The sequence below is a fragment of the Spodoptera frugiperda genome, chromosome 17 (genome assembly GCF_023101765.2).
Source record: "Spodoptera frugiperda isolate SF20-4 chromosome 17, AGI-APGP_CSIRO_Sfru_2.0, whole genome shotgun sequence".
NCBI classification, from domain to species: Eukaryota; Metazoa; Arthropoda; class Insecta; order Lepidoptera; family Noctuidae; genus Spodoptera; species Spodoptera frugiperda.
Genome location: NC_064228.1, coordinates 6,103,413 through 6,117,305, shown reverse-complemented (window position 1 = coordinate 6,117,305; position 13,893 = coordinate 6,103,413). Strand labels below are relative to the sequence as shown.

Here is a 13,893-nt window from a genome sequence, read left to right as displayed (position 1 = left end):
TATTACGACTCCGATGAGGATAATTTTTTCGACGTTTTAAGTTTTTTTTAAGTATTTTTATGTTGTAAATATTTTAGTCTTAGTTATTATTTAGTTAATTAAGTGTATCAACAAAAGTGCTTTATAAATTTTATTGACTGACTTGTAAAATATAGCGAAACATTAACTAGCAACAAATAAATACATTGAAAATAAAAAAAAAAACCTTTTCAATAATGATTTATGCGTGCAACGGGACATTCGCGTAACATTCAGTGTTAAAAAAAGCACAAAAAAAGTATTTAATGCCAGTTTATCAGTTAAAAAACTCCAGTAACTTACGTTCGCAGTTACAATAAATACAATTTTGAACTTTTTGTAGTATTTTAACTAACCGAACGGTAATATTTTTACACGGGAATTGAAAATAACAATGTTTCTGTACGGCAACCATTTTGAAATGTCAATATTGATAAAATTTGATGAAGCATACTTTCGGTAGCGTATTGTTGCAATTTGAAAATGTGCGTTTTTTCCTGGGACGTAAAGTTGAAAATTAAGTGTTATGTTTTTAATGTTTTATTTTTAACTGATATTTTATGGCTGTTTAAATACTTAACGGATTATTTATGAACAATAAATACTGAGTCATTGTTCCAAAATACGTTTTTCAACTGGAATGCATCGTTTCAGCATTAAATTTTTGACAATATTCAGTGTTTTTCGCGCCTTGCTGAAAATATTCAGAGCCTTGTGGTCGGAAACGTGGTCGAATAAAGGATATCGAGGGACTTCAAGTATTGGATTGGGTAAAGTACCTGGAGGTTTTTAAACTTTCGTAAATCGAGAATAACTTTTACCGCCTTTTGTTTGCTTGATTTCCTTAAGTCATAGTCAAAAAGGTAGTCCGCATTGGATCAAATCGCCACTGGGCCCCATCTGTGGAGGCTTCAATGTGGAGGCAATGATACTTAGGCCAATATAAAAAAAAAGTAAAAAACAATATTGTCTGGGTCTGTCTCAGTGGTCCACCCTCTAATGTGCTCTAGAATCTATTTGCCCTATTCCAAAGGTAGATTCAAGATAAGAACGAGTAAGAAACACTATGGCATTACTGCCATTTCTATTCTATACCCTATAGGTTGACTCTTTATGTGTACTATATATTGGAACTCTATAGGTTCAAGGGGGATAATTCTTGGTCTACAGCCTCATCTAAGAAATAAAAACGCTTCCAAAATTTACTCTTCAGGTGTTAATATAATATTTTTCTCCCCAGCAACGAAGTGAAGCCATAGCATAGCCATATCAATGAACTCATCATACGATATTTCTTTTTCTTCCCCTTTTCTACAAAGATTTCAACATATCGTTATTAAAACCAAAAATTCCCGGTGCTAAGATATGAAAGCGTGTTCTAAGGGTCTGTCTACACGTGAAACTTTTATATGACGAACATAAGAGCGTGGCTCCACTTGTCGTTTTTCCTATATTTTTTATGACATGCCCATTTATCAGTTGCATTGCGTCGTCGCGCGACGTTTCAACGGATCGACGGACAAGAGACGAAGCGAGAGGAAGAGTGCGCTGGATGACGGACTGTCATCACGTTTGTATGTGAGGAGTAGCCACAACGTCGTGCGTCGTCGGAACCTTGGTGAGGCGTGCAATACGTTCGTATTGTGAAAAGTTGAGTCAATAAATTTATTTATTAGTGAAGACCTGTATTCAGCAGTGGATATCTTTGTTACTACTGCGTGGACCGCTCGAAGAACACGGTGGAGCATACGGTTGTGGTGTAGCCTGCATAGGCTGAGTTCCACCGTATCATCAGGGATGTGGTCGGTGACGGCGACCTCTAAGTAGATTTGGACTGCGGACTATAGCACTCAAACGGTCGAAGAAGCAGGATTAACGGAATCGTCAGTAGGGTTTGAGACCCATGTCATTGGATACCCCCTCAAAAAAGCAGTGGACGTTTTTGTCATTACTTATTTTTTGTCTTAAAGAAAAAGTTCTTTATCTGCTCAAGCCTTAAGGAAACCTACTATAACGGGTGTAAGGGAAACGCTTCCGAAAACAAAAACAGGCGATAGTGCTGGTGATTACTGATACGAAGGCACCAAAAAAAACGCGTCCAATTTTTTACACTTTTTTTTCGGAGGTCACTAGCCTTTGATACATACAAAGAAATAGAATCGCAATAAAAAAAACCATATTCAGTAATTATTTTTCAAAACGCAATGTAAATTAATTCAATCAGCTGTAGCCACGGGTCAACTAACTCGACCGCGCAATACTTTGTTGCACGTAGTAGGCACAGCGGTTATGTGTGCGTGGGCGAGCCCTACACTACTACATACGCAAACGTCAAGCGCCAAGCCGACGCGCCTAAAATAAAACAGAAGTGACAATAATGATTAAACATGCATTATGCCTACACTGCTAACATTTTGTTTTATTATTTTACGTAAGTTCGTTTTTTGTTTTTAAGCCTTCACTATTCTGATTTATTATTTAATCATCATTCAATCATTTAATTATTATGTAATCATTAAATCATCTTTCTAAACGAACTACAAATCAAAACATTTTGCTTACCTTAAGTAACATACCAACATGCCGTATAAGTGACACTGAGATAGTTTTATCCCTAACGTCCAGTACCGTTAGGTAGCGATAGTAGGTATCAATTTAGTCCGTTTTGCTTCACTACTAAGAAGCCTTCACACGTTCATGCATTTAGTTTGATTCTTTATTAATTAACTTATTAAAGATAAAATAACTGAGAAACGTAATTAATAAAACAGTAGCAGACAAAGGAAGCAAGAGGAGTGTCTGCAATTTATTGATCTTTGAACAAGAAGATGGCGCCGACACCGCGCCGCCACCGGGTAGATCTTTTCGGGGAAGTTCGAGCAATGTTGCCACTTTTATTTGAATTTTTGTATTAAAATTTGCATTTGTTTCTTCTTTATTTCTTAAGTGTGCAAAAACTATTATGAATCAAGTAACTATTAAATAGTTTTTCTCAAGTTCATCAGTAGTAGGTCATGGGGTAAAAATCAAGACCTCGCAACAAGGTATTTTTATTTCGTCTAAGTATTATTTACATAAAAATAAACTGGCAACACTGTTGGTACTTGTGCAACCGTGCAACAGTGTAATTTCCTTGCGATTCAGATGTTTATAGAATAAAATTACATTAATAATTTTACTTTTTAGTTATTGTTAAGTCCTCTTAGTTATTGTTAAGTTTGTATTCGTGTTTTTTTGTGTTCGTGTTGTTTAACAATGCCACAACCTTACGTGTACAGTGCTCGTGAATACGGCAACATGTTGGGTAGGCAGAGGTGCACATTACGGCAAGTAATGTCACTGTATATCGTACACACACTTTTCACCATTTGTGTTATAAGTCCCATGTAATAGGGGTGAGCCTATAGCCATATACTGGCTACAATTCCAGACTCCGTGCTACTACTGAAACTTTTGAAAAACCGTAAAAAGCCCAGTAATACCAAAAATTATGTCACTAAACAAATTATAGGAAAGTCAAGGGTAGTTTGAAGGTCGCCGTGGTGGCCACAAAAGCCATTCTTCATGAGAAACTTTAGCTAAGTGACCTTGAGACTCGATTCCTGATGCCTTTGATAGCCATAGGGTAAATAATTATGGAGAAGGTACGATTTTGTGTAGGTAGGTATTACTTAATTTCACCACTTAGGTTTATTTATTTTTTTGTTTACTCTTTATAACCCTATAAAGAGTATCCCCTATTACATGGGACTATAAGTCCCATCCCCTATTACATGGGACTTAAAACACAAATGGTGAATGAAATCACCAGATTTGCTTAGGGAAATGATAAAATTGTGTTGTGATCAAATCCCTTAGAGGTTTGGCCAAATCCCTGTTTATATCATATCGCTGCGACATATATTTTTTTATAACGATATAGTTTTTGCTAAACTTTTTAAGATATCGGTCATAACTTAAAAAGTTTTACAAAAAACTAACCTTTTGACGATTAAAATAAAGTAAAAAACACGATTTCAAGTTCAAACATTAATGTAATTTAACATTCACTCACATAATTTGTCTAAAACTTTAGAATATAATGTAGTTAACCTTCTGTTATTAAACTCCACGTACACTCGAGCATGGCTAATGGCGACGTAAATCTTCAATTAATGGGTTACTCAGCGTTTTATTAATATTTAAGAATACCTAATATTCTTGCAATGTGGCACCTTTGATGATTATGTTAAAATTCAATATATTAGGTGTTCTAAAATTATGTGTCACGGCATTAATGGGAGCTTTTTTTTTCAAGGGTAGTTTGAAGGTCGCGGGTGGAAAATCATCCAATGTTTTCTCTCGCCTTTGGCGAGGCGGGTTAGGCTCTTACTGACTAAAAACCACATCGTTCCTACTCCTGCCCTTCGAGCCAGAGCTCTGGTATAAACCCGCTAAGTAGTCAGCAGCTCCGGCATTAATGGGAGTTAGTATTGTGTTTGAAGAATATAATAGTGAAGAACATATTAAAAAAGCCATGGCAGATAATTTTAGAACAGCTTATATAGAGCCTTTTTTAAGGATGGAAAATCATCCAATGCCTTCTCCCGTCCCGGGCAAGGTGAGAGGGAGTGTCAGACTCTTACTGACTTTAAAAACCACCCCGTTCCTACTCCTACTTTTCGTGATGGACCCCGATAAACTCGCTAGGTAGTCCGCAGTTCCGGATCAGGCATTTACACTACTGGGCCCCATCTGTGGTGGTCTGATGGATCTGATTCTGGTCGGGCGGCGAGGTACCTTTGCTCACCATCCGCCAACCCGCACTTACGGTGGCCTGAACTAATGCCGGACGCGAGAGGTCAAATATATTGGGCCTAGACCTTTATCTAATGTTTAAAGTGTTCTAGCACTTACGATCTGATGTACTACTGCTTGTCTTAGCGTCTTTTGGTTTGTTGACTAAAAACTTTTTTAGTAGATTCTTGTGTAGTGTGTAGACAAAATATATTAAAAGTAAGTATTTTGATTATTCAGTTATTTGACGCGAGTTCCACACGAGTTATGTTAAAAATTCTCTAGTAAGTAAAACTGATAGAATTGGTTGATAAGAATGATCGAACTCAATCCAAAATCTCTAGATCATTCAATAGTCCTAATGTCAAAAATCGATCTTATTTCATTTAGTTTAAGATCTTAAATTGCGTAAATCAGCACAAATAAAACTTACCTTAGGATTAGCGTCGAGATCACAGTCGATCTCAATAATCTCCCCCCGGGCTGCCCGCACCACGATCGGTTGTGTAGACTTGCAGGTTGGAACAACTGTAGGAAACAAAGTAGCATCACAAACATGTCCAAAAATTCTTGTCCAAGCTTTGGGTAAAATTTGTAAAGGTCTAGGCTCTATTTAGGCATTTCAACTGCAATCCAACTGCAAATTGCTGTTCAAGGGCAGTTTGAATGCAGTTGACACGAATGCAATAGGACTGCAAGCCAACCGTGCCAGCATTATGTGAACTGCACACCGACTGCACGCAAACTGCAATCGGACTGCACGTTTGATTTGCAGTTCTATTGCAGTCTGTGTAACTTTCGTGAGACTCATACCTACAAAATTAAATATTTATTAATCAGTAGCAGCGCGACAATCGCCGCGTCGTGTTTCGCGGTACACTGCTCATGAATATGAGCTTCTAGCATGGCTTGAAACTAGTCGAGTTCCTCGTCAAAAAATACGTGAGTAAGCCGATAACATAATAATTTACTCTCAAGACACGTTTAAAAAAATATGCATTATTTCATACTAAGCTCTTATAACAGAATTTTTAGAATCAATTTAGATTTAAAAATAACTTTAAAATGTATAAATCGGTACTCGGTACTATCACTACGAATAGGAAACATGAAAACTTATATTTTACAACTCAAAGACATAAATTATAGTATTTCTTCGAGTTACGACGGTTGCCGCTTTAAACTTTAGTTTTCAATAAATTAATGTTTGTTTTGGAAAATTTGGCAGCCATTGCTTGCATATTATTGATTTAAATATTTTCTAGTTTACCGTTTACTACTTTTGTGATTCTGGAGTGCAATGCTAGAGCTAAAAGACATAGAAACTAGCCTAATTGGTATCATGTGTATGTGAACTTGTATGTTTGTAAAAGCAACCACGTCACAGAGAAACAAGAAAATCCTAATGTGAAACTCGGGCTTACATTGATTTTTCTATTCACTTGATTCGATTGGAGTTTATACCATTCCTATACAGTATATGTATTCTAATGGTTCTGACCAGCAATACATAGAAAATTACCAAAAGCATCATTCTCCAATTATTCTACTTACATTTCACATCCAAGATCAGGTTCTCCGAAGACCCCTCACCAAGAGCATTCCTGGCAGAACACACGTAAGCACCGGCAGCCTTTCTGGACACTCGCTGGAGCACCAGGCTCTGATTAGCGAGTAGGACTCCAGGACCTGGTTTCACTACCACTCCCTGGAGGAAGAAAGAATGAGTTAGTTAGGGTATTTTATATTCAGCTTAAGTTTTTGATATTTTGATGATGATACTTCGTAGTTAGCTCTAATATTTTAATAGCTGAAATATTTTTAATGGTGAAGAAAATTGTCGGTTTCTGACTATAATATTGACCCATCATGGTGCTATTTTATTCATATTCTCCCTAACAAGGCAATATGAGAAAATCTAAAGTCTCGTAGAATTTTAGGGACCATGTCATCCAAATTTTAGGGATCATGTCTGATTCGGAGCTGCGGACTATCTAGCGGGTTTACCATGAGAAGGGCAGGAATAGGGACGGAGCGGTTTTTAGTCAGTAAGAGACTGACACTCCCTCTTGCCTCGCCCAAGGCGAGAGAAGTCATTGGATGATTTTCCCCACTCAAAAACAAACCATTTCACATTTAAAATATTCTAAGCATTGAATTGTTATTATTTAGAAGTTTAACTACCTTAATCAATAGTAGGCCAATAACCTAGCTTTGATAGCTTACATTGTGAGTGAAATACACGTGGTTATGCCATGGGTTGGCTCGTACTCTGCAGTCCAGGTACACGTCTGATCCTTCCACCACCTTGCTGGCGTCCAGGTTAGCGCCCAATTCCAGTTTGGCTACCGGTAAATCTGTTTAGGAGAAAACATTTTAAGTTGGTGAACAAGAATTAAGGGTGCTTTTCTACCAGAGATGTGTTATGCTACGTTGTTGTGAACGCTTTTGGCTTCCACAAATCATATTCCCATAGTTTCACAACTTAGCTATTATATCTTCGTAGCATAGCTACATAGCACATCTTTGGATGAAAAGTATTCTAATTCTTTCGGATATAAATTGCCTTTAATTCACTTTCATGATTCAATACGAAAGATGTTCGAATAGATCGAAACGACAAGAGTAAACACTTCCAATGGTTTCCAGAGAAAAGAGTTACCAATTTTATTGCTCTTTGTATTGTTTATTAATGAACAGATCATTACGCCGTTTCAGTACTTTTTGTCCGCAGTAAAGAATAAAATAACACACTAAATTTAATATAAAAACGAATGAATCTTAATACTCTCTCAACTAAAAAACGAAATCCACTCACGTTGTATCTCCATTTTCCACCCATCTTCATGAGTAGAATGTGGTAGACTGGGCTGCACTGCTCTGCAGGACAGGACCCTGCCAGCATCCTCTATTGTCGGCACGAAGGTCAGAATGCTGCTGGTCACGTTCCCATCCGTGGAGGTCTGAGGACAAACGAGGAAATATTGAAATATAGCTCGTACGCTGCTGTTCTTGAAGTTCACAATTCCATATTTACACAATACATGATGGTTTCCTTCACCGTGTCGACGGTTGAGAGGCTAATTGATCTAAGAGATATTTTTGCGATATTGAGTTATATACGTCATTCGATGGAGAAACATTCGGTGATTCCGAATATGTATATAAATTAATATACAATTTACTGCAGGACAAGAGGTCTCGGGTTCGATTCCCAGGTCGGGCAAAAAGAGCCTCTAGCATGGCTTGAAACTAGTCGAGTTCCTCGTCAAACAGTCACGTGAGTAAGCCGATAACATATAATAATTAATTTAGTATGTCTCACGAAAGTTACAATAAAATTGTATGCACATTTTATAATCCAATATCCACGCTAAAAAAAAATTAATCCACTAAAATTTGAAAGCATAGTTCTTCACTTTAGTCTGATTGGATCCTATTGTTTGAACTATGACAAAATATGGATCGTACACAGCACAATGGATAAACCGGATCACAATGACCTATCGCTTCAGAGGTATAGGCAGACTGGAAACAAATTGGTGGACTGTCAGTAGAAGTTTTCAGTGAGTGGTTTATATGGATTTTGGGACGGTTTTCTTCGAGTATGAGTGTGAGTAAGTAACAGTTTTTAACCGACATCCCAAAAGGGGAGGTTCTCTATTCGACTTGTTTGGTTTTTTGTCTATGAATGTGCACTGAATACGTCATGGTTTATTGGGATTCAAGTCACAAAATTGCCAGTTAAACCTACCTTTAGAATAAGCGTCTTACAAAATAATTTAAATTGCACTTTAATTCTGTCAAAATCTTTAACCAGCTTGCAAATCAACGCAAAAAAGCATCAAAGAAAAACGCCCTTTAAAAATAACCACCTCACGTATCTTGCAATCAGACAAAAAAGGAACATGTCAAACTCAACCCTACCATTCAATCAATCGATTCAAATCGAAACCATTACCGATTCTCGATTCCCGATTCTGTCCTCAAGGTTCCAATATACAACTCGAGTTTAATGACAGCCCACCATTGTGCTGTCCACGTCAATCTAGATTGTCGTAATGTTAGGTAATTAGGTTCTCTGACATAAGGGCATCGCGATTGTAGCGACATCTATTGGGGTTTATATCAGTTTCACTTTTTAGTTGTGGGTTAGGATAAGAGATGGCGTTAGTGTTGGGTTGGAGGATTTAATTATGTTGTTGTGGGTGTTTTTTTTTCTTGTACTATTTTGTTCTAAGAGAGTTTAATAGAGCGAATCTTCGATTAATTTAAGTCCTACTAATATTATGAATGCGAAAGTTTTTTAAGATGCATATTTGGATGTTTGTTAGCCCAAACAGTGCCTAAACGGCTGAATAGATTTGAATAATGTTTGGCATATCGATTACATTATGATACATTACGATGGGAACGAAGGTGAATCATTGAGCAAAACTTAGTACTGATATAATTTGTTTTAATTATTAGGTAGTTCTTTTATAAATATGGAATTAATGTTTCAAGCTCTGCCTTCGTTCAAATTTCAATTCACATTTATATTATGAAAATTTAATTTGCAATAATAATATAATTGATTTCATTTAAAATTATAATAGCACCAAAGTTTTTATTATGAGAAAAAATAAATTATGTAGTAAGTTTTATTAATTCAATGATTGAATTTGAATTTAATATTTCTTTTAGTTTTCATTCCAATTTTCTTAAAATGTCATCCATCTTGGTAATTAGAGTTTCTATAAAATTTAGGAGGGTTTGATGATATCAGTCACTAATAGGAGAGTTTCAAAGTCAAAGTCAAAATTATTTATTTCAAATAAACCAGGAAGGCCATTTTGAACGTCAAAGCAAATATAATAATAATAATAACGTCTGTCTGTCGGTCAGTTCAGTCAGATCGTCTGTCTGTTTCAATTGGTTTGGTCAATAAGTAATCTAACGCTTAATTCAATACATTTGCAATAACAAACCATGCTGCCTTAACATAACTGATTCTCTCTACACACAACTTCACGCCTTTTATCCTCGAAGGCAGAGGTGCACATTACAGCACGTAATGCCGCTATACAATGTACATCCACTTTTCACCATTTGTGTTATAAGTCCCATGTAATAGGTGGTGAGCCTATTGCCATATACTGGACACAATTCCAGGCTCCGTGCTACTACCGAGAAATTTTCGAAAATCCGAAAAAAGTCCAGTAGTACTTTGCCCGACCCGGGAATCGAACCCGAGACCCCTTGTTCGGCAGTCGCTCTTGCGACCACTCGACCAACGAGGCAGTCACAGTATCACAGTAACAGAATCTCTCTACACTACAATTGACTTGCAATCAAGACAAAACACGGTAGTCCCATTACCAACACTTATACAAACGATCAAATTAATTCGAATTAAACCTTAAACCTTAATCTAAAAGCACATTTTAGTTTAGCCAATTTAATTAAGATATACAACCCAGTTTCAATGGGTTTTTAAAAGAAAGAAAACAAAAGAAATCCGATCAGAATGCTGTAGTCGGAATGATGTTGTTTGGCGCTTGCCCTTTTAGAGTGGGCCCAATTTAAAAGTTTCGGCTTCTCGGCTTTTTATACTAAAGCCGAAACTAAGTCGTGCGAATAACAAGTGAGTTTCTTTTCGTGTTGTTGTGAATATATTATTGTAGAGCTTTGTGATGTTTTAAACTATTATGTAACATAATTATTTTCATTATAGCGTTTTATGCGTCAGCAGACTGTTGCTGCTCTCTAATAATAAGTTAGCTATTTTGTGATTGTGAGTCTCTTAGATAGTCATTACAAATTGTGATTGGAATAGGGGTTGTTAGGAAAACGGGGATTGGGAAGAGGGGTAATTGGTCCTCTGGTAACCTCACTAACACAACGAAACACAACGCAAGCGTTGTCTCACGTCGATTTTTGATGAGGCCGTAGTATCACTCCAATCGAGCTGGCCTATTCGTGCCGAAGCATGGCTCTCCAACACTTGTAATAAACATACCACGAAATTATAATACTTTCATACCAACATACTTGTTTACAACACCCAAACAAGAAACAGTGTTGTCCAGCAAAGTTCTAACCTACGAATATAATAAGACGAGTTTCGGTTTCGGCCAAACTTGAAGTTTCGGCCGTAACTATCCGAAGTGCACCACTAGTTAGTATTTATCGTTTGGAACGGCCATCTGGCGTGTATTGGGATGCAAGGTAAACAACAAAGGCTAGAGTTGGAATGCTGTGGTGTTCTGATAGACTTATCATGTAAATGTCTGGTTTCGGTGCTAAGTAGTGTTTTGTTTTATTGTTCTGATTATGAGCGTGAAGATTAGATTTGGTATGTCAGTGAGGTCAATCTAATTTTGTGTAATGAAATAAATGTGACAATATAACTAAACATCTCTTGTTAGTTCTGTTTAAAAATACCCATAGTGGTATGTAGTAAAGGAAAACCTATTGTGCTGCCTCTTTGTCGAGTGGTTGCAAATGACAAGGGCTAGGGTTCCATTCCCGGGTCGGATAAAGCATTGTTGGGCTTTTTTCGGTTTTTCGAAAATTTCACAGTAGTAAAGAAAGAAGTAGTAAGTAGTAGAAATAATATCAAACACTCAACAATATCGACTTTATTTGAAAACTGATCCAGTTTGACTTTGAGATCCCTTGATTAGTAACCACACGCAAATAAAATACAAACTATTTAAAATACTTACCGTCTCTCTAACAGTCTTTAGCCTGGTTCCTCCTTTCCACCAGGAGATGGTGGGCTTCGGCCTGGCTCCCACAGCCTGACACACCAGCTCTGTGCTCTGGCCAGCCACTAGAGGGCGCTTCCCACCTTGGAGACGGACCCAGAGTGGCCTCACTGTGAACAAGAAGATGAAAGTTGATGGTAAGCAAAACTGTCTACTATAGCTAATGGAAATTTAGGATTACTCCAAACTATGCTTTGTTAATAGATTTTGAGTTTTATTGTTGTGTGATAAAAGTTTGACATTGTTAAACAGTTAACAGCTTGTGTAGTTTGATGTCCCAGTAAATCATGAGACTAATTTATATCTTACACAGCTTTTAAAATCATATCTGACTATGACTGCACGGCGCGGTGGCTGGCGTACAACGTGTAGCGGGTTCGATTCCCCCACGGAGTAACTCTTTATGTGATCCACAAATTGCTTGTGAAATTGTATGTTTGTAAACGCACCCATGACACAGAAGAAAATTCTAATGTCGTTAAAAAAATATCAAAGTGTAGGTTCAAATTCTGTGCACGGAATTTTACAAAAGGTATCAATTACTGAGAATTTTATAATAGTCTTAATAAAATAACATTCTGCCCTATAAGTAAAACCCTCATATTCCATTAAAAAGCCATAAAAACTTCAAGACACCATCAACACAACGGGGTGCACTGTGACGAATTTAAGAAATCATTAAGCACTTTTTAATTTCAACCTGTGTCATTCATTACTATGATTAATGGATTTTCTACCCGTAATCGTACATACTAATATATAAAGCTGAAGAGTTTGTTTGTTTGTTTTTTATATGGAATAGAGGACAAACGAGCAGTTGTGTTTCCTGATGGTAAGCGATCATAGACACCCGCAACACCAGAGGAGTCAATAGCGTTGCCGGCCTTTTAAAATGGAATACGCTCTTGATGCATCTGTTTGTTTAAACGCGCTAATATCTAGAATTACTGGTCCGATTCCAAAAATATTTTTGTGTTGGATAGTCCTTTTACCGAGCCGTAAGAGACAACACATTTAAACAGGGACTAGATAGAGATTTAGCAACTCTGAGCATTCTCTGATAAACTTTGTTTTTTTCTTGCACGTATAACCCATACGTTAGGCTAAAGTCTAGACCACCGTAAATTGGGTCGTCCCAAAATCCTACAGGTTCACTTCTCGTATCTTGCCCGTTCTTCTCTATTCGAATCTACTCTTTGGAACGAGCAACTAGCTTCACAGACGGACAGAGTGACAGACAATTGTTTAAAGTCAAAGTCAACTCATTTACTCTAATTAAACCATAGATTGGTACCTACTTTTCAAATGTCAATAAATAATAGTCTGTTAGTCAGTGAACCTAGGTGAGGTTCTTAGCACAAAATAACAAGTGAAACCAAGTGTAAAACGCTAGTTAATCAACAAACACCAAATAAGGGAAACACGACCAACTGACAATGACAACAAAATTGAATTTCCTATACATACATAATGTCAGTTTTTTTTTAATAAATTATTCAATTAAAAACGTTCCGTAGTTCAGTATAAGTAATTGAATCCATTAATGCATGGTTTTTCAATCAATCAAACTGATGTTTATAAATTGAATTATGCCAGGTGGAGACCATATGGTCTATGGTAGGGCCATAAGCACAGCCATAAGGTCCAAATTGGTTTTTGGATGTACGAATAACTAGTTTTGTTTTGTGGTTATGCTCGCGTGGATCATAGTCTAGTATTTGTTGGTTGATGTTTGATATAAAATAAATTAACATCATGCTTTAATATTATGCATTATTAAACTGCCACACCAAACCCCTCAAACATTTTTTTCTTTCACCTTTTAAACCTTGCTTCGACTTCTACAAATATTTCAATACCGAAATTTTGGAGAGATCTTAAAATAATTTTAACACTAATGAAGCTCAAAAAAATCACAAAGTAACAAAAATACAAAACGTTTCCTAATAATCAAAACAAAAAAAAAAAACAAAATTAATTCGAGTAGGTAATGAAATTAAAAAAAAAAAAAAACTCTAAGCCCAATTTTTTATTGCGGATTGTTTTATAAATTCATTGTGGGCAACAACAATGCCCACTTGTGGGCAACAAAGGGCTAACTGAACTAAAATTCTAAAGAATCCAATCCCTTTTTTTATTTAGACCACTTAAGACAATTAAGATCGTTTTTTTGTTTGTCTAACCCTTTTTAGGGTACCGCGAGGGTGATAGAAAACCCTTGCCGTGATGCACAAAAAGGTTACGGGGTTTTTGGGTAATTATGGGATCTTTGTCCCCTAATTCAAGGACTTAAATAGTAAACATACATATATATAGTATGTGGCTATCATGATGATACTTCTAACTA

At 36.6% G+C, this 13,893-nt stretch overlaps 1 protein-coding gene across 4 annotated transcripts in view; it reads right to left on the bottom strand.

Moving 5' to 3' along the window:
* LOC118276605 (nephrin-like) overlaps positions 1-13,893 on the bottom strand; it is a 477,612-nt gene that overhangs the window by 15,127 nt on the left and 448,592 nt on the right. For all 4 annotated transcript variants that reach the window (XM_050699883.1, XM_050699882.1, XM_050699885.1 and 1 more), the window contains 5 exons: positions 11,505-11,656; positions 7,613-7,757; positions 7,021-7,151; positions 6,349-6,502; positions 5,228-5,322 (listed from right to left, as the gene is read on the bottom strand). In XM_050699883.1, the coding sequence (XP_050555840.1) occupies positions 5,228-5,322; positions 6,349-6,502; positions 7,021-7,151; positions 7,613-7,757; positions 11,505-11,656 (677 nt within the window). The remainder of the gene's footprint in view (positions 1-5,227; positions 5,323-6,348; positions 6,503-7,020; positions 7,152-7,612; positions 7,758-11,504; positions 11,657-13,893) is intronic.